Genomic DNA, 21437 nt, shown 5'->3' with positions numbered 1-21437 from the left:
TGAATGGAATAAACTCTTTTTTTACTAGAAGAAATCTAAACTTCCATACCCACCTGATGGAAGGAGTGGATTTTACACGGGTTGTCCATGATGACATATGTGATAACGTGTACATGAGAAGCCATGTACATGCGCGTGTACTCAGTAAACTCCTTTAAAAAATGCCTTCTCCCTTGAATAAGAAAATATAACAATGCGCACCGCCGTGTACTACACTTACCGGTTCAAACTCTTAAAATATCACGAGCTCGGTGCTCCGAAGCGAAGTATGGCGTCCTTCTCATCAAGCAGCGGATTCTCGTATATCTGAGAACTTTCCCAGTAATCCAAACCGATAATCTGTTAGGATGGACGATTGTATCAACATATGCTAGCTTGGACGCTCCATAACCCTCTATTTTTGGTGAATAGATTAACAGTCGAGAGAAAGAGTAGATTAATGGTGTACGTTCAGATCAAAATGGACCACATGTCGAAGGTTAGATTTCTTGTAGATTTGGGGTCATCATCGATCCATGGTGTGGCAGATCGAAGGTTTAGATCACAGAGCGTAGGCCCCATATGTAGGCAACTGGGTCCGCCGCAGACTAAATTGTGTTATTAAGTCTTAATTGTTTCTTTTACTTTAATTAATTATAAAAAAATATAAAATTATTATGAAGCAGCCGACTCTAGATTAACATAGGTGGTCCACCACGTGTACGAGATCTGAACCATTCATCCATTGGGACATACGGAGGATAAGTCTATCACAAAAGTACCACTGGTCGTGTGATACAAATATGAAGAGAAGGTCGAATCAACGGCCCATTTTCAATGGGCCAACAACCTCTAATTATTTCCTAGAATAATCTGGTTCGTGTGATTTTTGGCACATGATCTATCCAACGTGGGGTACAATAGATGAACAGTCCGGATCAATCACATGCATGCCACGTGTATGAAAATTAATTGCCTGATACACCCAGGATCAGACCCAGGTCTGTTGCGTCTCTTAACTGAGATCATTTACGAGAAGAAATGTAAAGATATTCGCACGAGTCCTCACAGGATGGTACGTACACGTGCAAGATCTAGGCTTTTCATCAGGTGCACTCCCTCATGAACATGACTTCACTCAAAAATAAGCCATTCTACTCATCAAAATAGGCTATGATGATGGCTGAGGTGGCAACCATGATGATGATGATGATGATTTATACATGGTTAAGATCGTTTGACCATCCTGATCTTCTCTATCAGGATTTGATGGACACGGATTTCCTAGGAAAGCCTTTCCGAGATGTTTGTAAGAAATCCACCCCTCTCTAATCCATTTTTTTAAAGGATGTTCCACCAAAACTGAAGTGTATCTAACACTCAAGTAAGCCACACGAGAGGAAAGAGCACTGTTGAAGAATTCTTATGGATATAAAAGTTTTGTATAAGGCTATATTTTTAGTGTTTTCACTTCATCCCGTTGCAAATGACCTTATAAACAGTTTTCCTGTCGCGTAGGCCACAGAAAGGTTTCTACTGTAGGAATTTCTTTCCCAATTTCTCCTCTCCTGTGACCCACTTGAATTTTGTATCCACTTCATTTTTCGTCACACGTGCTAAATTGATCTCTTACATACATTGGAGTGGGCCCCACCCAGCATCCTTGCGCAGGAAGGCTTGGTTAGGAAATTCACGTCTGGATTTGATTGATTGGGTCATTAGCAACAGCCAAAGCTGGGGCAGGTCAAGCATTTATTCGACCAAAGAACTTTCAAAGCGCGTGGCTCTGATAATGACACATGGTTCAATTAAATCCCACCACCTCAGGTTGAACATTTCATATTCATTTGTGGAGTTTTCTGATATAAGTAAGTTGCATATAGGTAGGACACCCGGACTTTTTCATGTGATAGGAGTTAATTAGGCTATTTAACATTATCTGATTGGAACAACTTAATTTAAAACATTTGGATTGGAGTACATGACACAATCAAATCCACCTATTATAAGCCACCAAGGTCACCTGTTAATACACATTGATCTGATTGGAATAATTCCCAAACACACTTGTGATACTGTACCTTCTTTTGAAGATGATCACCCACTAAAAAAATCAGCCTGGCCCACTATCACGTAAGCCCCACCATTTGAAATAATGGACAACTCATAATTTTGCTCACCATACAAGTGTGGCCCATCTAGTGAGCCGATCAGCTTGATTTTCAAGAATGGTGATCTTCATGGTAGGGCCTACTGTTTTCACGGTACTGATGTCCAATATATTATCATATTGGCAGGAACTCATGGTACCATCCTTGGGACAATCACTTAGAGAAATATGAGTCAAAATAGAAACCGAGTGGACAATTGTACAAGCTAAGCACACTCTTCATACCAGTAATCCTAACGGTAATTGCAATCACAATAAAGATAAACGGCTTAGATTCATTTCGATTGATCTAAATCCAGCCTTTATTGAGATACATTTCTTCATCATGTATTGCACTCAGCTGCTAGCAAGATCATACCCAAGCAATGTCTTGATGAGAGAGCAGGAACTGGCACTATTCACTACACTACAATTCCTTCTGATCTCACCTTGGTTGCCCTCCAAAACCTCAATATTGCCCATCTTCACCATTGCTTGCGCAAATTTTGCAAACATTCCACTTAGGGTTGTACACAAACTAGGCTAGCACGATTAACTCACTTGACTCAGCTCGACCCGCAACTGAGTTCGGGTCGGGACGGGCCATTTTCTTCGGTCCGAAACTGAGTTCGGCCTGACTCAGCCCGAAACCCGACTTGGCCTATCTATGGATTGTACAAGCTAAGCACACTCTTCATATATATATATATATATATATTCCTAAATTCTTACCCAGTTACCATAACCATTTATAGCAATCCAGGCCGTCCAAATTGTGGGTCCCTTTATAGATGGACCAAAGTCCCAAAAATCTATGACAAAAGTCCTCCCTAAAAATTAAGGCCGTTCAAGTTACCTGTTAAAGCCTTTCCCATGGAGTAGTTGGAGCAGAGTCAAAAAATTATGGCCGTCCAAATTGTGGGTCTAAAACTGGCCCGAACTCGCTCGATTGCTGACCAAGCCGGGCCGGGTTCGGACTGGTTTGGCTGGTGACCAAGCCGGGCCGGGTTGAGCCCAGTTCGACCTGGTTCGGCCCGATGTACACCCCTAAACCCGCTCTAATTATTTGCACTTTCATTCACTATCACTGCTAGCAAAGTATAGGTCACAAGAGCGTGATCCGATATCAAGAGTCCCAAATTGTTAATAAGGCCGCCCACGTAATACTTGTTATCGAGAACGATAGGTGTAATGATGTTTAGTGTAGCAAAGATTGGATCTGTTAGGCTGCTATTTAATGGGCACTTGCATTGGAGGAGCTCGACATTGGATGAACTAAGGGTTGGATCTGGTCTACCAGTGCCACTGATGTTGTAGAGCCTATCAGTGAATGTAGCACATTGGGCTACATCTATGGAGTGTGCCCCCCAGAAAGTATAACCATGTCCTCAGCTGTTAAGTTCTTCGCCGTGAAGTTGGCAACTAGTTGGGTGGCATTGAAGGATGGCGGTGGGAGATTAATGTTAGCCTCAGCTATAGTGAAGATTCGACCATCCCTTCGGCCTGAGGGGACTCGGTACGATATGTTCCCGGCGAGGGAAGCACTATCTCGAGCAGCGAATGTGATGATGTCGGCACATGAGACAGTGTTTGGGCATTGTGCTTCGAATGCGGCCTTGGCTGCGTTAATCACCTCGAAGCCACAGAGGCTAGGGTTGTTGGCTGATGAGTCCTTCTCAGCTGCATTTTTAACCGTTGAGTCTATCAGCACCGAAGCATCACAACCCTATAGAAGCAATCTTTTTTATTGTCGCTATTTCATTTCAAAATATAAATTTAATTAAGGGCTCATTCGGAAGCGTCGAAAAGTAATTGAATTTTTTTTTATTTTAAAATTTTTAAATCAAATTCATGCAATAATAAAAATTCATTTCCATTGGCAAGATAGTTAACCTCTTTGAATGCATGAAATCTGTAGTAAACTATTATTCTCATACATTATTTAAATTTAATTTAGTGTTAGAAATGAAATGACTATTGTTTAATGAATTTAAGCATTTCAATTGCTATTTAAATGCAACTATTTATTATTATTATTATTATTATTTTATTTTTTTATTAAAAAAAATCCAGCTTCTAATGACAAATAAGAAATTTATCACCAGATAATCATTACCTTAACCTATGGATTCCATGTATCAGGATGGGGTTTGGCTAGTAACCTGATCACTAGCTAGCTAGTTGGTGTCAAAGCTATGTGGCTTCATTGTATGTATTTTATCTTTTGGCAACTCATTATAGGACATGAGTTCAAACATGAGGCAAATCCAAAACTCAAGTGGATCACACAAGAGGAAATAGTGGGGATAATGATAAGATATAAGTTGTTTGAATACATAGATTTTATATATATATATATATATATATATATATATATATATAATTATATTATTACTCTCATGTACCATTTAAATTATATCAGATATGAGGTGACTATTGTTTAATAAATTTAAATTATTTAAATATAATTCAATTTTTTAAAATTCACTTTCCTGTTATGAGCAGAAAAATTGTCAATGGATAATGATTATATCAGCCTATGAAGTCACTGTATTCAAACAAGCCCAGGGAAAATAGATGTTTGGATGATTTTCAAACCCTCTGAGAAAATTGATATCATATTGTCAAATCATGAGCGTCCTTTTCATTGTAACGTCGCTGGTCATTGCATTTGGTTTATTATGACATGAATGAATTGCTATTTGATTCAATTGAGCATCCAAACGCACCCCAACTCTATAAGAAGTTTGGTTAGAAGTAGGCTTGATTTGACTTTACGTGGATGATAATTACAGGATAGAAAAACGTATCTGACTGAAGAAATATGTCAATTTGAAGCAAGAACGTCTACTCAATTAAGGGCTACACTCCAATTATAGTTTACCCATATGGTGGCTCGTCCTCTTTGCATGTGTGATTCATAGGTGGATCACAAATAGGAAAGAGTTCGGATGGAAACAACCACCATTTAAACCTTCCATATTGAGTGTGGGGTCCACCATGTTTTTTATACTCAATCCAATCATTCACGAGATGTGACCCACCATGATTAATCGTTACTCTAAAGAATCAATCCATTCAGAAACTCAGGTGGACCACAACATGTCATTTTATAGATTTTAGGCATGATTTTACGTAATATGATTCACCTGAGTTTTGGATCAGCCTCATTTTTAGGATTCAAATATAACATGAGGGGGACCACATGATGGACGGACCAGATCTCATGAAACATCACTGTCATTCCCACACAGTAGAATAAGCTTATTCATCCATCAACGGCAGTAAATATTTCTTTTTTATTTATATTAATTTTAGCAGCAATGACCCCACACACACGACCTCTGCATGCAATCCTCTGGCACATGAGTCGGATATCTAATCTTTGTATGGGTTTTCTAGCCCCACAAATCAAATGGGTTACAGATGCACGAAGAAAAATAAAATGGACGGTCTAAAAGCTGGGGCATGTTTTCCTCACGTCGGCCATTTGCATACGTGTGCGACCTAACTGATAGATATTTCAGAATGACATTAAAGCATGATAAATGATCTTATACACCTTTTTCCCACCTACTTAAGGTACAAATGGATTGTACTGGACATGTGTACGCATCGATCAGATGATCCTATCCATCGAACACATCGTTCAGATGATCCTATCCATCGAACAGTGGCTCATTTTCTCATGACTGCTGGGGTTTTCCTCCTCAGTTCAGGGGAGAGACAGTACAGCGGGTTGAAAATTCGGAGTATTTCACTGCACTGCTCGATCGGTCAAGTAGGCTGCTCGATCAGTCATGGGTGGCGCTTGACCTGTTGAGTGGGGCTCGACTCAAAGTCCAGCGACCATCTGATGTGTTTTCTCCGAAGTACTCGACCAATCAAGTGGGCCGCTCGACCGATCGAGGACTCGGCTCGACCAGTCGAGGTTACACAGATTCGAGTCCGGATCTTATGCAGACTGCGGAAATCTGAGGCGGTTTCGCAAGAGGTGCGAAAGGGAGTTGCCTTAACTATAAATTGGGTACTTAGGGCTTTTCTAGGTAATGTAAGAGGGTTTTCTAAAGCTTTGTAAGGGTTTGCTAAAGGGTTTAGGGCTATCAAAGGTGAGAGAGAGAGAGAGAGAAAGAGAAAGAGAAAGAGAGAGATGAAGCTTGTGGAAGGGAGGTTATACTCATGGAGGTAATCTACTGTGCAATCAACATCTCAGCGCTTCTACGTCCTCGTGATCAGTGAGATCTCTCCATTTTTCTTTTATTCTCATATTGTTTATCCACTCCTGCATGAGTGAAGAAGGTTTTATCCAAGCGAGGTGTGCTTGTGATCGGTTGTAATGTTCTACTTCATAGTGGATTGTTGATCTGAACGAGGTCCCGTGGCTTTTACCTTTTTGAGAGTTTTTCACGTAAAAATCTCTTATGTCGTGTGGTTTGTGATTTGATTTATTTCATTGCTTTATTATCTCATAATTCTAGTATTTTTGGGAGGGTAGATCCTAAAGTTTTGTGTAAAGCCCCTAATAGACTGTCCATTGTTTAGTACAATAATTGTATACGTATGAACCTATGATGGAATTTCTATCCATCGATTGATCGATTGGCTTGATTAATCTGCCTCGATTGACCATAAATCAATCGAACTTTTACTAAATTTTATTGATTTTCTTCTTGAACTTCTTCCGATCCAATCATAATATGCACATGCTTGCTTCATGTCCTGCATCATGGCATCTAACTAATAAAAGGGAAGCAAATAACCAATTGCCCTGCCTGGATAGACTTGGTCTAAGCAAGGGCTCCATGGGGCTCACCATGATGTATGGGTTTTTATCCACGATGTCCATCCACTTTGCCAATTAGGGTTTAGGGTATAAGTCCAAAAATGAAGCAGTTTAAGGCTTAAGTAGACCACATAGTAGGGATCAAAAGGCTACAATTAAATACTTATTGGGACCAACAAAAGTTATGATGAAGCTGATATTTGTGTTTTCCTTTCAATGTGCAATATTTATGTTTTCTATTTTCTTTTTCTTTTTTTTCCCGTGGATTCCAGGTATGTGAAGAGTCCATGAGAAGATCCATGAATTCGGAGTAGCTATCCTCTTGAGAAAGACGGTGATTGACCTCATCACACTCATCCCTGCGTCACATACTTCATACATACCCATCGAGTGATAATGAAGATAAGAAAATGAGTGTCTGCTCTTGAATGATCGCCTGAGATTACGTAATTGATTTAACTGGCTCGTCTCCCTCTTGAATGATCGCCTGAGATTACGTAATTGATTTAACTGGCTCGTCTCCCTCTTGAATGATTAATTTGAGCGGGGCACCAATTTTCATGCATGTCTTGACCATGTGATTATGGCGTGGCTGATCGAAGGTTTAGATCACAGAACGTAGGCCCCACTTGAAGGCAACTGGGTCCGGCAGCAGACTAATAAATTGTGTTTTTAAGTCTTAATTGTTTCTTTTAATTTAATTAATTATAAAATATATAAAATTATTATGAAGCAGCCGACTCTAGATTAGCATAGTTGTTCCACCACGTGTACGAGATCTGAACCATTCATCCATTGGGACGTACGGAGGATAAGTCTATCACAAAAGTACAACTGGTCGGGTGATACCAGCTACCGGTTGGAGGAACATGAAGAGAAGGTATAACCAACGGCCCATTTTCAATGAGCAAACAACCTCTAAATATTGTCTAGAATCATCTGACTTGTGTGATTTTGGGCGCATGCATGACCTATCCAATGTAGGGTACAATAGATGAACAGTCCGGATCAATGATATGCAAGCCACGTGTATGAAAATTGATTTGCTGATGCACTCAGGATCTTAGCTCACTGATGGGCCAGGATCAGACCCAGGTCTCAGGTCTTTAGGTTGCAGGCCGGGCACTATACCAACTCGGTCTGTTGCGTCTCTGAGATCATTTGCAAGAAGAAATGTGAAGGATTTTCGCATGAGTCTTCACCGGGTGGTACGTACACGTGCAAGATCTAGGCTGTTCATCAGGTGCACCCCCTCATGAACATGACTTCACTCAAAATCTTTCCATTCCACTTATCAAAATAGGCTATGATGATGGCTGAGGTGGCAACCATGATGATGATGATGATGATTTATACATGGTTAAGATCGTTTAAGCATCCTGATCTTATCTATCATGATTTGATTGGGTCATAAGCCACCGTCAAAGCTAGGGCAGGTCGAGCATTTATTGGACCAAACAACTTTCAAGGCAGACGCTATGATAGTGGCATATGGTTCAATTAAATCCCACCATATCAGGTTGAACATTCCATATTCATTTGTAGAGAGTTTTCTTATATAAGTAGATTGCATACAGGTTGGTCACTCACGCAGGGATGAACGTGATGAGGTCGAGCACTGTGTTCCTTAGGAGGATAACTGTACTAAATCCATGAGACTTCTCTAGATTCCCCACAAAGGCTTCTCGAATCCATGATAAAGAAAGTAATCAAAATAGAAAATAAATTCTACAAAATTCAAAATTGATTAATGAATGAAATAAATGAGTTCACAACTCTTTAAATAGAGATATCAAGCAATGAGAGAGAAATCAGAAACAAACTACAAGCAAAACTCATAGAATTCGCAACTTACTATAAATAGTAAAATTACTATTTATACACGGTCATGATGTCTACTAGTGCGTAAGGTTTCTAGTCAAAAATAGTAAGTGTCCTATTTAGCTTTACCAAGCTATTTTCCTAATTATTCTAAGCTCTTTTCATGTTGGGCGCAACCCAAACTTATTATTTATAGTAAAAACGTAATTAAAATAGGAAAACGACCGTGGATCTAGGGGTATTTCGCAAATCCAGTTTGTGTAACCCAGCATAACAGGGTTGGTTGGTTAAAGTAGCTTGTTCTACCTCAAAATCATATATTTTACGCCCGATAGCTTATTCCGGACTTTGAGATACGCTCAATCTAAAGTCCGACAGTCCAAACCACTTCTGCTGTCGGCCATGCCTTTTCTGATCCATCTTAGCCATGAAATTGTCTGTGACCCGCTATACATCAGTCACCCGGAATTTCCATGTGATAGGATTTGGTATGGCTATGTAATACTATCTGATTCAAACAACTTCCAAAGATTTGGTGTGGGGTATTTATGACAGCCGTACATGACACAGTCAAATCCAGCCATTATAATTAATACACATCGATCCAATTGGAATAATTTCCAACCTTGTGACACCGTACCTTCTTTTGAAGATGATCACCCACTAAAAAAATCAGTCTGGCCCACTATCACGTAGGCCCCACCATTCAAAACAATGGACAACTCATAATTTGGCTCACCATATAAGTGTGGCCCACCTAGTGAGCCAATCAGCCTAATTTTCAAGAATGGTGATCTTCATGGTAGGGCCTACTGTTTTCACGGTACTGATGTCCAATCTATGAATCATATTGGCAGGAACTCATGGTACCATCCTTGGGGACAATCACTTAGAGAAATATGAGCCAAAATAGAAACCGAGTGGACAATCGAACAAGCTAAGCACACTCTTTATACTAGTAATCCTGACAATAATTGCAATTACGATAAAGATAAATGGCTTAGATTCATCCATATTCGATCGATTGATCTACATCCAGCCTTTATTCAAATACATTCCTTCATCATGTATTGCACTTAGCTACTAGCAAGATCATACCCAAGCAATGTCTTGATGAGAGAGCTGGAACTGGCACTATTCACTACACTACAATTCCTTCTGATCTCCCCTTGGGTGCCTTCCAAAACCTCAATATTGCCCATCTTCACCATTGCTTGCGCGAATTTTGAGGCCCACCCGCTCGGATTATTTACACTTTCATTCACTACCGCTGCCAGCGAAGTATTGGTCACAAGAGCGTGATCCGACGTCAAGAGTCCCAAGTTGTTAACAAGCCCCACGTAATACTTGTTATCGAGAATGATAGGTGTAATGATGTCTAGTGCGACGACGATTGGATCTGTTAGGGTGCTATTCGACGGGCACTTGCATTGGAGGAGCTCGGCGTAGGACGAACTAAGGGTTGGATCTGGTATACCAGTGCCACTGAAGTTGTAGAGCCTATTAGTGAATGTGGCACAGTGGGCCACACCTATGGAGTGGGCCCCAGAAAGTATAACCATTTCCTCAGCTGTTAAGTTCTTGGCTGCGAAGTTGGCCACTAGTTGGCTGGCATTGAATAATGGCGATGGGAGATTAATGTTAGCCTCAGTCACATTGGAGATTCGACCATCCCTTCGGCCTGAGGGGACTTGGTATGATATGTTCCCAGCGAGAGAAGCACTGTCCCGAGCAGCAAATGCGACGATGTCGGCACAAGAGACTGTGTTTGGGCATTGAGCTTCGAGTGCCGCCTTGGCCGCGTAAATCACCTCGAAGCCACGGAGGCTAGGGTTGTTGGCCGGTGAGTCCTTCTCAGCTGTGTTGTTGGCCGTTGAGTCTATCAGCACCGATGCATCACAACCCTATAAAAGCAATCTTTTTTAATGTTGCTATTTCATTTCAAAAAATATATATAAATTTAATTAAGGGCTCTTTTGGAAGCATTGAAAAGTAATCAAAGTTCTTTTTATTTTTTAAATCTTAAATCAAAATCGTGCAAGAATGAAAATTATTTTCCACTGGCATAACAATTAAGCTCTTTGAATGCATAAAATCTATAGAAAATTATTATTCCCATCTATCATTTAAACTCTCTAGTGCTATAAATAAAATGACTATTGTTTAATGAATTTAAGCATTTCCCTTGTTATTTAAAAGCAACTCTATTATTTGAAAATCCAGCTTCCAATGGTAAGTAAGAAATTTATAGCTCGATGATCATTACATTAACCTATGGATGCATCCAGATGGGGTTTGGTCGTGTGACCTGGGCACTAGCTAGCTAATTGGTGTCAAAGCTCAGTGGCCCTTATAATTTGTGTTTCATCATTATCCATCTGTTTTGACCGTTCATTTTAAGACTTTGAACTCAAGGTATATTCAAAGCCCAACCACATCAAAGGAATTAGTAAGGATAATGACAAGAAAGAACATATTATATAAAATATTATTATTTAAATCTTTTGACATAATAAATGAGATGACTGTTGTTTAATAAATATAAACTATTTAAATATAACCCTATTTTTTTAAATTCACTTTCCTTTACTCCCGGAAATTGTCAGTGGATAATGACTATATCAGCCTATGAAATCCATGTATTCAAACTAGCCCAAGGAAGATGAGATGTTTGGATTATTTTCAAACCGTCGTGACAAAATTGATATCAATATTGTCAAGTCATGACTCCTTTTAACTGTAATGTTGGTTGTCATTGCATTTGAATGAATTGCTATTTGAGCATCCAAACGCACCCTAAGTCTACGTAATTGTGTGTGGGGTCCATCACAACTGGATCGCTGGTTTTGTTGAACAGTTTGGATCACCATACAACTATAACATGGGTACGGTTGAAGAGCCACCCCCATTTCCTAGCGCCCCGCATCAAATGGAGCCGGGTCGCATCAACGTGAGTTGCCCAGTCCTGTTCTTAAGACGATTGAAATCGACGGCGGATCCTCAGCAACTGCTGCATATTCTACAATGCGGAGTGTGGGGCCCACTGTAATAGAGGGATCAAATCCAATCGGTCCAAAATGTGTGCCTCTTCGATTTACCCTTGAATATAAAGAATCAGTCTGACCTAAAACATAGGTGGATCACAACTAGGTAAGAGTTGGGATGGAAACGGCCACCATTTAAACCTTCCATATTGTGTGTGGGGTCCACCATTTTTTTAATTCAATCCAATCATTCATGATGTGTGACCCACCATGATTAATTGTTAATCTAAATAATCAATCCATTCAGAAAATCAGGTGGACCACAGCACGTCATTTTATAGGTTTTAGACATGATTTTACGTAATATGATCCACCTGAGTTTTGGATCAGCCTGATTTTTGGGCTCTAAAGAGAACATGAGGGGGAACACATGATGGACGGACCAGATCTCATGAAACATCACTGTAATATTCCCACACCCCTTGTTGAAAAATAAGCTTATTCATCAATCAAAGGCAGTCAATATTTCTTTTATATATATATAAATTTTAGCAACACTGGCCTCACATACACGACCTCTGCATGCAGGACGCCCTCTGGCAGATGAGTCGGATATCCAACCTTTATACGGCTTTTCTAGCCCCACAAATCAAATGGGTTCTTATAGATGCACGATAAAATAAAAAAATAAAAATGGAAGGTCTAAAAGATGACGCATGTTTTCCTCACGTCATCCTTTGTTTTCATACGTCTGCGACCTGCCTGATAGATATTTCACAAGGACATTAAAGCATGATAAATGATCCTCTGCAACTTTAATTTTTCCCACCGACTTAAGGTGTAAATGGAGTGTACTGGACACGTGGACACATCGATCAGATGATCCTAACCATCGAACAGTGGCCCATTTTCTCATGACCATCCATTGTCTAGTACAATGATTGTATATGCATGATCCTATGTTTGCGGATGCAGTTTGGCTAGTGACGCGGCCACTATCCAGGTGGCTAGTAGTCGGTGCTATGTGGACCACATCATAATGTATATGTTTTATCCACGCCGTCCATCCATTTTGAAAGATAATTTTATTGCTATAACCCAAAAATGAGGTATATCTAAATCTCAGGTGGACCACACCATGGGAAAACAGTAGTAATTGAATGTCCACCATTAAAAACCTCCTAGGCCCACTATAATGGTTATTTGAAATCTAACCTCTTGATTAGATCATACAGACTTGGATGAAGGGAAACAATATATATCAGCTTGATCCAAAACTTTTGTGGCCCCCAAGAAGTTTTTAATGGTGGACGTTCAATCAACACCGTGTGGTCCAACTGATATTTGGATAAACCTCATTTTTGGGCTCATATCATGAAATGATCTGTAAGAATGTATGCACGGCATGGATGAAACACATAAATTACGGTGGGGCCCACAGAGCACCGAACACTACTCTAGTGGCAGGGTCCGTAGCCAACCTGTTTCCCATGTTTGCAATTTACTAAAAAGCTTTTAGGGTTTTGTATGAATGAGAAGTCCATTTGAAGAGAAATATTAAATTACAACTTTCACATGCAATGCAATGCTCTCTTTCCCACCAACTTAAGGTGCGTACACCATAAGGTGGGCCAACCCCATAAAATGAGTTAGTTTTGGACGGTGTAGCTAACCAAACCTGATGAGCAAACCATCCTGGCCTTTGCCTAGAGTATCATTAAGGTGTGGCCCATGTCTTGAACGGATCAGATGTTCAATACGAAAGAGTTGTACGTGAATTAAATTGTATTAGACGTGCAAAATACATACCCTTACGAAGCAATCGTGGAAATGCATGCGGATGAGACCCGCGGCGAGACCCGAGTTGTTGGCGACGGCATTGGCAACTGCCTGCTGCACGATTTGCTCAGCCGACGGGCATGTTGTGTTGTAGAAACCGACGGTCAGGGCGTCTCCGCAGACCGTCGACAATGCGGCCACCAACACCAAGATCATGCAATGCATGAGAGTTGCAGACATTGTTATCAAAGCTAATAACACAAGCTTTGTTATACTAGATTTACCGTCTTGTCTGGAAATTGCATGGGTTGAGAGGTGAATTTATAGAAGAGAGAGAGAGAGAGGTACTGCCAAAATGACTAGGGAAAGGTTTTACCAAAATTACATTTAGTTAAAAGCCATGAAGTCTATTAGTATTTGCAAAACTGCCATTTTCCTGTAGGCCCTTTGAGGGTTTTTTTTTTGTTTTGTTTTTTTTTTTTTTTTAATTTTTTAATTTTTATTTTTCTTTCTGTCTTTATTTAGTAGTGATGTCGGCGGATACGATGATCAAATTTCATAACTTACCAGACTATGGTTTTGTAAATTAAAATTTTTACAACTTACCAGCCTATGGTTTTGTAAATTTCTATGGGAAAAGTACTAATAATGTGATGATTTTCATGGACATCTCTGTATGGTGCGAGATCAACGACCATGAGGCCCTCTATCCTGGCCATTTGTGATGAAGACCCGTGTAATTCCTAGTCAAGTCTTTCAAATGTTCTAATAAAATTATTATTATTTAGTTTTAAAATATAAGTTACCAACCGTTTATGTCGAAGATTGAACTCTCGTTAGCACGAGGGGGCTTTTGACTTGTAGGTATTACAGATCTGACCATTGGAGTGGTAGATCAGTGGCTAAAAAGAGTTGTTGCAACCCCTTATCCTACACAACAAGAAAACATCAAAGATGGACGAAACTGTGGGCCATCCAACCTATTCATATGGTGAGGCCCACCAGGAATAAGGGAATAACCAGACGAAACTGTGGGCCCCAGGAAGGTTTCAATGGTGCGTGTTCCCATTCTCAGTGTGTACCGTTGGTGTAGCCTATTTGAGTTTTTCATTTACCTGAATTGGAGATTTCTCTCTATATGATATTTCTAAAATGATGGACGGCGTGGATGTCACGAAACATGATTAAGGGCCCAAAAAAGATATGTAAATTTATATTACTTTTTACCAAAATAAATGAATATCAATGGCGGGGATAGCTCAGTTGGGAGAGCGTCAGACTGAAGATCTGAAGGTCGCGTGTTCGATCCACGCTCACCGCAAAAGTACTTTTTTTTTTCTTATCCAATTAATCTGGACGGTCCATGATCCCCATATTTATTTTTATTTTTATTTTTGATCAACTAATCTGGACGGTCCATGATGTCCATATTTACTTTTTTAATCAATTAGTCTGGGCCCTCCACTATGTTTGATAAATTAATATGGATGATCCATTATGTCAATATTTATTATATATATATATATATATATATATATATATATATATATATATATATATATATATATATATATATGAGTCATGCTCCCCTGCGCACCTACGCACGTGCGCACCTTTGCACACGTGTCATGTGTGTCTAATCTGAACGGTCCATGTGATGCGGAATCCAATGAAACCTGACGTGACAAAATTTCACCCCATAGCAAAGAGAAATACAAATCAAGGGAGGAAACTGTTTTCATTTTTCATGGCCCACCAAAGTTTTAGATCAAATTAAGACTTGGTCCTGAGGGGTTTTACGCGGTGCTGCTTCACATGAACGGTTCAGATTTTGGATCCACATCACGTATGATGGGTTCTCAAAAAAGTTCGTATGTAGTACGTACGAACTAGTTCGCAGGTGAGCGTTTCCGTGTGTGTGTGTGTGTATATATATATATATATATATATATATATATATATATTTATCAATTAATCTTGACTGTCCATTTTGTTTGATCAACTACTCTGGATTGTTCATTATGTCGGTGTTTATACCAACTGCCGTTGAGTGTCCATTGTGTTAATCAGAACTTTTTTTTTTCCTTTTTTGTTTTGTATTTTTTTTTTTTTGATCAACCAATCTAGACCGTCTATTATGTCCATATATATTTTATTTTATTTTTTGTTTTCTTCCCTTAATATGGACTGTCCATTATGTTTGATCAATTACTTTGGATAAATCATCCATGTTGATGACCAATTACTCAGCAATGTACATTATATCAATCTGGACCATCTTACCTTCTTTTTATTTAATTATTTTTGTCAACTACTCTTGATTGTCCAATATTGTGTTCAAGTTTACACAATAAATTCACAATAATGACTCGTTTGGCATTTGTACTATAATCTAACAAGAACTTTTTAAATAAAAGCTACCTTAGTAATTTATTATTATTATTATTTTATCTCTCGTTTAAAATAAGTTTATTTGGTAAAATTAAGTTAAAAAAAAATGCACACCCAGATCCATAGCTCAATTGCTAGACTGAGTGGAGATACCTCAGTGTCAACACTTGAGGTCTTGGCATCGATCCCTAGGGGGGGTGGCTAACATGGAGTGTGTGTACTGACATGGGTGTGTACTAACAAGCTAACCTAATAAAAAGAAAAAAAAAAGTTAAAAAAAATGCTCTTATATATGTAAAATAAGTATGTTTGGTAAAACATTTAAATAAAAGTTTTTTTTTATAGAAGTAGATCCATAGAATTGTTTAGAATGGATATCTACAACCTTCATGTTTTAAGACATTTGGACCATCCATTATGTCGAACATTGGATGTGGATCCTCCATCAAACGGAGCTCACCTTTGATGTAGATTGTCTATCATGTGAGCAAAACCTTCAAAGTGGCCCATCCATCATGCGAGGCTTGTTTTAAATGTCGACCATTCATCATTAGGAGTTGACTTTTCATGCATACCATCATCCATCCGTTATGTAGGGACTACCTTGATTGAGGTCATCCATCATGTGGGCCCCACCATCCATGCTAATTGTCCTTTATGTGGCCCCTCAATGTCCACTTCCCAATGTGTGGATCCACATTTGATGTGTCCATTGTGTGGGCCCCACCTTCGAAGTGGGTTGTCCATCATGTGGGACCCACTTTTTATGTCCACCTCCCATCATGTGAGATGCACTTTCTATGTGGATCATCCATTATGTTGGGCCACTTTGGATATGAGCGGTCCATCATGCGAGACCTTGGATGTGGACCGTCCATTAGGTGGGGCCCACTTAATGTGGATTGTCCATCACGAGGGGCTACATTTGATGTGGGCCATCCATCATGCGTGGTCTCCTCCATCCATTATATGGGCCACCTTGATGTGGACCTTTCATTGTATGCACCCCCCCCCCCCTTCAATATGGATTGTTCATCATCTGGGCCCACTTTTGATGTCAATTGTCCATCACGTGGGCCCACCTTTGTTTCCCTCCATTCATTATGTGGGTCCCACCTTTGATGTTAATCGTCCATCACATGGGCCTACCTTTGTTGTCCACCATCCATTATGTGGGTCCCACCTTTGATGAGAACCATCCATTAAGTGGGGCCCATTAACGTGGATGGTCCATCATATGCCCCACCTTTGTTGTCCTCCATCCATTATGTGGGCCCACCTTGATGTGGACTATTCATCATATGGGGGGCACCTTCAATATAGGTCGTTCATCATGTGGGCTCACCTTTGATGCCCACCATCCATCATGTGGGTCCACCTTTGCTACAAACCATCCATCATCTGGTGCCCACTTGATGTAAATAGTCTGTCATGTGGAGCCACCTTTTGATGTGGGCTATCCATCATGTGGGTCGCACCTTTACTGTGGACCGTCCATCATGAGGGGCCTAACCTTCAATATGGGTCATTCATCATATGGGCCTACCTTTGATGTCAACCTTCTTTCATGTGGTTCTACTTTCAATGTCCATCATCCATCATGAGGGTCCTACCTTTGACCATACATAATGTGAACTCACCTTTGATGTGGGTCATTCATCTTGTGTAGCCCCACCTTCAATATGGGTTACTCATAATGTAGATTTACCTTAAAGAGATAGTAATGAAAAGAAATGAAAGAAAGATGGGAATTATTTAAGAAGTTTAAGGATAAACTTGTCAAAGAATTAACAAAATATGTCTACCTGTTTAAGCTAAATAATCTCTAAAAGAAAAAGTGGCATCCCAATTATTTATTTTTTAAGAGCTTTTACACTAGTTTATGAAAAAAAAAAAAAAAAGCATTAAAATTAGAGCTTTATTAAACAGTCGATTTAAAAAATAAGAGCTTATTCCTTTTTTAGAATAAACAAATAAGTTTTTATTAGTAGAGATGCCACACGACTCTTAACATTTATCTAAGAAAATATTATTATAATTAAGGATATGTAGAAGGGTGTGTAACATATGTGGTGACATCTAGCAAAGAGGTAAGTGAGTTTTCAGTTATAGTGGGCTCACACCAAGGTCGCCATCGAACCCTTTGTTTTTTGTGTTGGTTATGAATGAGTTAGAAAGGCATTTGTAGGAAGAGATTTTATAGCACATGCTTCTTGCACATCAAATGATTTTAATTGATTTACGAAGAGGTGTTTTAGAATAAAAAGGATTTAAAATCAATAAAATTAAAATAGAGTATAAGGGATGCAATTATGGTAACAATATTAGTGGAAATGAGGAATTAGTTAAGATTTCTAGAAAAAAAAAAATGATCACTTTTGATATATTGGGTTAATAATTTAGGAGAATGGAGAGAAAAGAATGTCACTCACCAATCTCAAGATACACAAAAGAAGTGGAGATGTGCCTTTAGAGTTTTATGTGATCGTCATGTACCACTTACACTAAAATGAAAATTTTAAAAGATAACTATAAGACTAGCCATGTTTTATAGGATATATGTTAGATAGTTAAAGAATAATATGTTCATCAGATGAGTATGGCTGAAATGAAAATGATGAGTTACGAAAAGATGAATGATAGACATAGAAATGAATGTGAGGGAAAGAATTTAAGAGTGGCACTGGCATGCATTCGGGATAAGGGAAAGAAAGTATTATAGTTAGGCCTTGTATAAAAAGACCAAGAAGGTGAGAACTATGTTAGGGTTGTCAATGCGCCGGCCTAGTCCACATCGGGTTGGGCTTGGGCTGGAGTATGGAGCCTGAGGGTTGGGTTCGGGCCTAAAATTCAAAGCTTTTTCAAGCGGGTTAGGCTTGGACTTTGTTGACCAAAAGCTCATCTTTAGGTGGGCCTGGGTAATATACTTTAATTTAAAAAAAAAAAAAAATCAAATTTTAGTTTTTCCTCATCTTTCCCTTTCTCCAAAACGTATCTCTCTTCAAAAAATGCATACTCTTTAAAGCCTCCCTCTCTCCCAGAAAAACACATCTTCCTTTAAAGTATCTATCTTTTCCAAAAACACATCCCATTTAAAGCCTCTCTCTCTCTCTCTCTCTCTCTCTCTCTCTCTCTCTCTCTCTCTCTAATCAAAGCCATGTATTCCAATTCTATCAGCTCTACAGCAAATCTTAAGAGTTGGATGAAACAGGATATGGTATAATAATGTCTTGAATATAAAAGTAGCATGATAGAACTTTAAGCCATGTCTGTGGAGAAAAGAAGGAGAGAAAAGTGAGATATGGGGAATTGTTGGGCGACTCTAATTAAAGCGACTCAGAGCTTAAACATTATCGGAACTTTAAGACGAAGTAATCAGATAAGTTGATGAATTTTTAATAGAAGAAGAAGATGGATATTTTTTTAGAAGATGGGTTTTCGAGCTTGGGCGCAGCATAAACATGCAGGCTGGACTGTTTTGAACCGCCGCGAGCTCGAGTTGAGCTTGGACCTATGTTCTACAACATGGGCCAAGGTTAGAGTTCAGCTCTTCCCTAACCGAGCCGATGACACCCATAACATTGCTTGAGGAAAGAATGACCTGCTACCGGTTAGAAGGCTCTCAATGGGCAAAGACCCAACTAATGTGGATGAAGGGCTGTCAATAGGCCAGGCCTGGATAGGTCTCAGCCGGAATTTTGAACTGTTCGGGCCGGGCCATCATTTGGGCCTATTATTCTGATTTTTAGGCTTGAGCCCGGCCCATTGACACCCTACCTGGATGGAAGGAAGAAGAAATTACTTAGGGTCGCTTGGATGCTTGTAATTTTTTTAGTTGTAAACACATCACACATGAAAATAATTTCATGTGTAATCTGTTTACATGCTATTCTATTTGGCTTTTAAGTAGTAATCTATTTATAGGTAAACAGATTGTATGTTTGGCTAGCTTGTAAAATGTTTATAATGAATAAAGTAGGTATTCATATCATAGAGCATGAGCAGTGAACCTTCCGAAATCTGCAAATCCCATAAGAAAGACTTGATTTTTTTTTTTTAGGGGCCCTAAGAGAGTATTAAAGCATGCACATACACTAAACGGATTGGATGTCTTCCACCCATCACAATGGGCCCTAAATGCAATCTATAAGATTTTAATGATAGACGTCTCATCCTTCCCTCGTGTGGTCCATTTGATAATAGATGTTGATGCTGAAATTTGGTTAACCCTCACTGGACCTCCAAATGCCTGCACACGAAAATGAAAAAGGAGACCCTAGATGTAGCAGGAGGACCCTCCGATGCCTAAGTTAGAATCAAACGATCTGGGTCTAATGGAGTTAGGGGTTTGTCGATGCGTACATTTTACTGTGGATTTGCCCTCTATTTATAGGCCAAGAGTCGGTTACATAGATAGAAACACTCCCTAAATAATATGCATGCGTTTAGCAGCCATTTCTCAGCCGTTTCCCAAGATCCTTGGTGATGATAAGGCCGAATGGTTGAAATTTGATAATATATGAGGTTGGTGACCGAGGTCGACAATCCGAGCTAACTTAAGGATTTAAACCTGAGCTGGGTGCTTAGTAGGCTGTGGTCGGTTCTTCTTTCAATATTTATTCGGCCTTCTGTTGAATTCTAGGGTCGTGGCCAAATGTTCGAGCAGCAGAGTCGGGTTGTCTTCCTTTGGGACCTTAAGGGTGTCTTGAAGGCACCGAGGATGACCATCATCTTCATCTTATTGTACGGTATAGAGACACCCTTGTAAGTTTCGAGCCGTGCAGCCCTGACCTTGTGCAGGATCGTGACTTGAATGGCCTTTGACAAGATCTCAGGAGGAGCTCATTAGGAGCATGGAAATGTTACGCACACACACCCCCACACACTCACACCGTAGTGTGCTTTCACCATCTATGGATACTCGAGCCCTTGACCTGGTGTTGAAACTCCTGAGAGTCTACCACCTGAGCAAAAGTGAGGATCCAACATGGTAGAATTTGATTGTGCCATAAGCCACGGTCAAAGATGAGGTGATGGTCTACCACCTGAGCAAAAGTGAGGATCCAACATGGTAGAATTTGATTGTGCCATAAGCCACGGTCAAAGATGAGGTGATGGGCTTAGTTTCTAACAGCGGCACAAGATCTAATTAAATCTCACCATGTTAAATTGGACAATTTACATTTATTCATGAAATTTCGTGATAGAAGCATATTGCTTGGTGGGTCACCAAGACACCAACATAATGAGATTTAGTTGGGCCATGTGACACTTATCAATGAGATTTAGTTGGGCCATGTGACACTTATCAGGAATGGAACAACTTTCAAACTTTTCATTTATGACAATGTACATGACTCAATCAAATCCAGCCATGGTAGGCCGGAAAGGTATTGACTACTTCCCCTGCCACTAGCTAATGGCTAGTAGTCGGTGCTACATGGGCCCCACCATGATGTATGTGTTTCATCCATGCAGTCCACCCATTCTTCCCGATCATTTTATGCTAAGAGCCCAAAAATGATGTTGATCCAAATCTTAAGTGAACCGC

The 21437-nt window shown here is 39.6% G+C and overlaps 1 protein-coding gene, 1 non-coding gene and 1 pseudogene across 2 annotated transcripts; 1 reads left to right on the top strand and 2 right to left on the bottom strand.

The window, feature by feature from the left end:
- Positions 1-2417: 2417 nt before the first annotated feature.
- Positions 2418-9316, bottom strand: LOC131225962 (peroxidase 5-like; annotated as a pseudogene).
- A 400-nt stretch (positions 9317-9716) lies between these two features.
- LOC131225422 (peroxidase 5-like) lies at positions 9717-13803 on the bottom strand. Its single transcript, XM_058220953.1, has 2 exons — positions 13526-13803; positions 9717-10636 (listed from the first exon to the last, which is right to left on the bottom strand). The coding sequence occupies exons 1-2, from the start codon at positions 13733-13735 to the stop codon at positions 9809-9811; spliced, it is 1038 nt and encodes a 345-aa protein (XP_058076936.1). The 5' UTR covers positions 13736-13803; the 3' UTR covers positions 9717-9808.
- Positions 13804-14743: 940 nt separating this feature from the next.
- On the top strand, positions 14744-14816 carry TRNAF-GAA (transfer RNA phenylalanine (anticodon GAA)). Its single transcript has one exon. It is a non-coding gene; the product is annotated as a tRNA-Phe (tRNA).
- Positions 14817-21437: the final 6621 nt, after the last annotated feature.

The sequence above is a fragment of the Magnolia sinica genome, chromosome 14 (genome assembly GCF_029962835.1).
Source record: "Magnolia sinica isolate HGM2019 chromosome 14, MsV1, whole genome shotgun sequence".
NCBI lineage: Eukaryota > Viridiplantae > Streptophyta > Magnoliopsida > Magnoliales > Magnoliaceae > Magnolia > Magnolia sinica.
Note: the sequence above shows the minus strand (reverse complement) of the source record. Positions and strands in the feature narration are given on the sequence as shown.

What these genes read in the sequence shown, in the direction of transcription:
- LOC131225422 (XM_058220953.1), bottom strand. Translation starts at nt 13,735, where the DNA reads ATGTCTGCAACTCTCATGCATTGCATGATCTTGGTGTTGGTGGCCGCA. An exon ending in TCCACGATTGCTTCGTAAGG is followed by an intron (nt 10,637 to 13,525) that starts GTATGTATTTTG and finishes TTGCTTTTATAG; the next exon opens with GGTTGTGATGCATCGGTGCT.